General features: G+C 42.8%; 1 protein-coding gene across 1 annotated transcript; it reads left to right on the top strand.

Moving 5' to 3' along the window:
• Window positions 1-271: 271 nt before the first annotated feature.
• LOC140523327 (olfactory receptor 10Q1-like) lies at window positions 272-1,234 on the top strand. Its single transcript, XM_072638252.1, has one exon. The coding sequence runs from the start codon at window positions 272-274 to the stop codon at window positions 1,232-1,234; it is 963 nt and encodes a 320-aa protein (XP_072494353.1).
• Window positions 1,235-1,471: the final 237 nt, after the last annotated feature.

Below are 1,471 nucleotides of genomic sequence, written 5' to 3'. Positions count from 1 at the left end.
TAATAGCAACCACCTCACAGGAGGGATTAAATGAGATAACCTATGTAAAGCAGTTTCCAAACACTTTAAATGTATATAAATGCTAGCTGCTACTATCGCAGTTATTATTATAACACTATTAGTTGGAAATATTGAGGACCAGAGAGGATAACAACTTATCTAAAGCGGCCTTTAAAGTTCCATAGACTTCTAAAATTCTATGATTCAAAGACTTTTGAGGCAATTCAGTAACCAGACTTTTCTGTTTGTTGTTTTGTTTTTGGCAGGTGGGATGTCTTCCCCCAGTACGCTCCATCTCAACCAGTCTGGCCCCACTGAGTTTGTGTTCCGAGTAATAACCACTTCCCCCAAGTTCCAGGTCCTCCTTTTCTGTCTCTTTCTTCTCCTCTACATAATGATTCTCTGTGGTAACAGTGCCATCATTGGAGTTGTGTGTGCCTATAGTTCCCTCCATACCCCCATGTACTTCTTCCTGTCCAATCTGTCTTTCCTAGAAATCTTGTACACCACTACTACTGTACCCCTGATGCTCTCCAACATCTTTGGAGCTCAGAAGTCCATTTCGTTGGCTGGCTGTGGGGCTCAGATGTTATTTTTTCTCACCTTTGGTGGTACTGATTGCTTCCTGTTGGCTGTCATAGCATATGACCGTTATGTGGCCATTTGCCATCCCCTACACTATACCCTCATCATGACCCAACAGTTGTGTATCCAGATGGTGGTTGGCTCTCTGTGCCTGGCTATTTTCCTTACATTGCCACTCACAACACTGGTTTGCTCCCTTCCCTTCTGTGGGCATCGCCAAGAGATCAATCACTTCCTCTGTGATGCTCCACCTGTCTTAAGGCTAGCCTGTGAGGATACCCACATACACCAGGCTGTCCTATATGTGGTGGGCATCTTCGTGTTAGTCATCCCCTTCCTACTCATCTGTATCTCCTATATTTTCATTGCTATCACTATTTTGCATATCCGCTCAGCAGAGGGACGCCGACGGGCCTTCTCCACCTGCTCCTCACATCTCACTGTTGTCCTGCTGCAATATGGCTGCTGTAGCTTGGTCTACTTGCGTCCCAGGTCCAGCACATCAGAAGATGAGGATCGGCAGTTTGCCTTGGTTTATACCTTTGTCATACCTCTACTTAATCCCCTCATTTATACCTTACGTAATAAAGATGTCAAAGAAGCTCTGAAAAAATCTGTGAGCCGCAAAGCAACCTCTGTGAAGGTTTAGGGTGAATGTCTTATGGTGGCTAAGGCAGTGGAACTCTTTTCAAAACATGAGTCTAATACATAGTTTTCAACATTTTGTAGATTTCTTCAATTTGTACTTATTTAGCACTGTTTAATATTGCACAAAACTATCATCAGAAAAGAAAATATGGCATCTAAGTCAAGGTTGTGTGGGGTTTTATGTATACCTAGACTTTTCTTATAGATATACTACCCTCCTTATGTAATCCTCATTCTA

This window comes from Notamacropus eugenii, chromosome 2 (genome assembly GCF_028372415.1).
Source record: "Notamacropus eugenii isolate mMacEug1 chromosome 2, mMacEug1.pri_v2, whole genome shotgun sequence".
NCBI lineage: Eukaryota > Metazoa > Chordata > Mammalia > Diprotodontia > Macropodidae > Notamacropus > Notamacropus eugenii.
The sequence above is the reverse complement of the archived record's forward strand: the minus strand, read 5'-3'. Positions and strand labels throughout refer to the sequence as shown.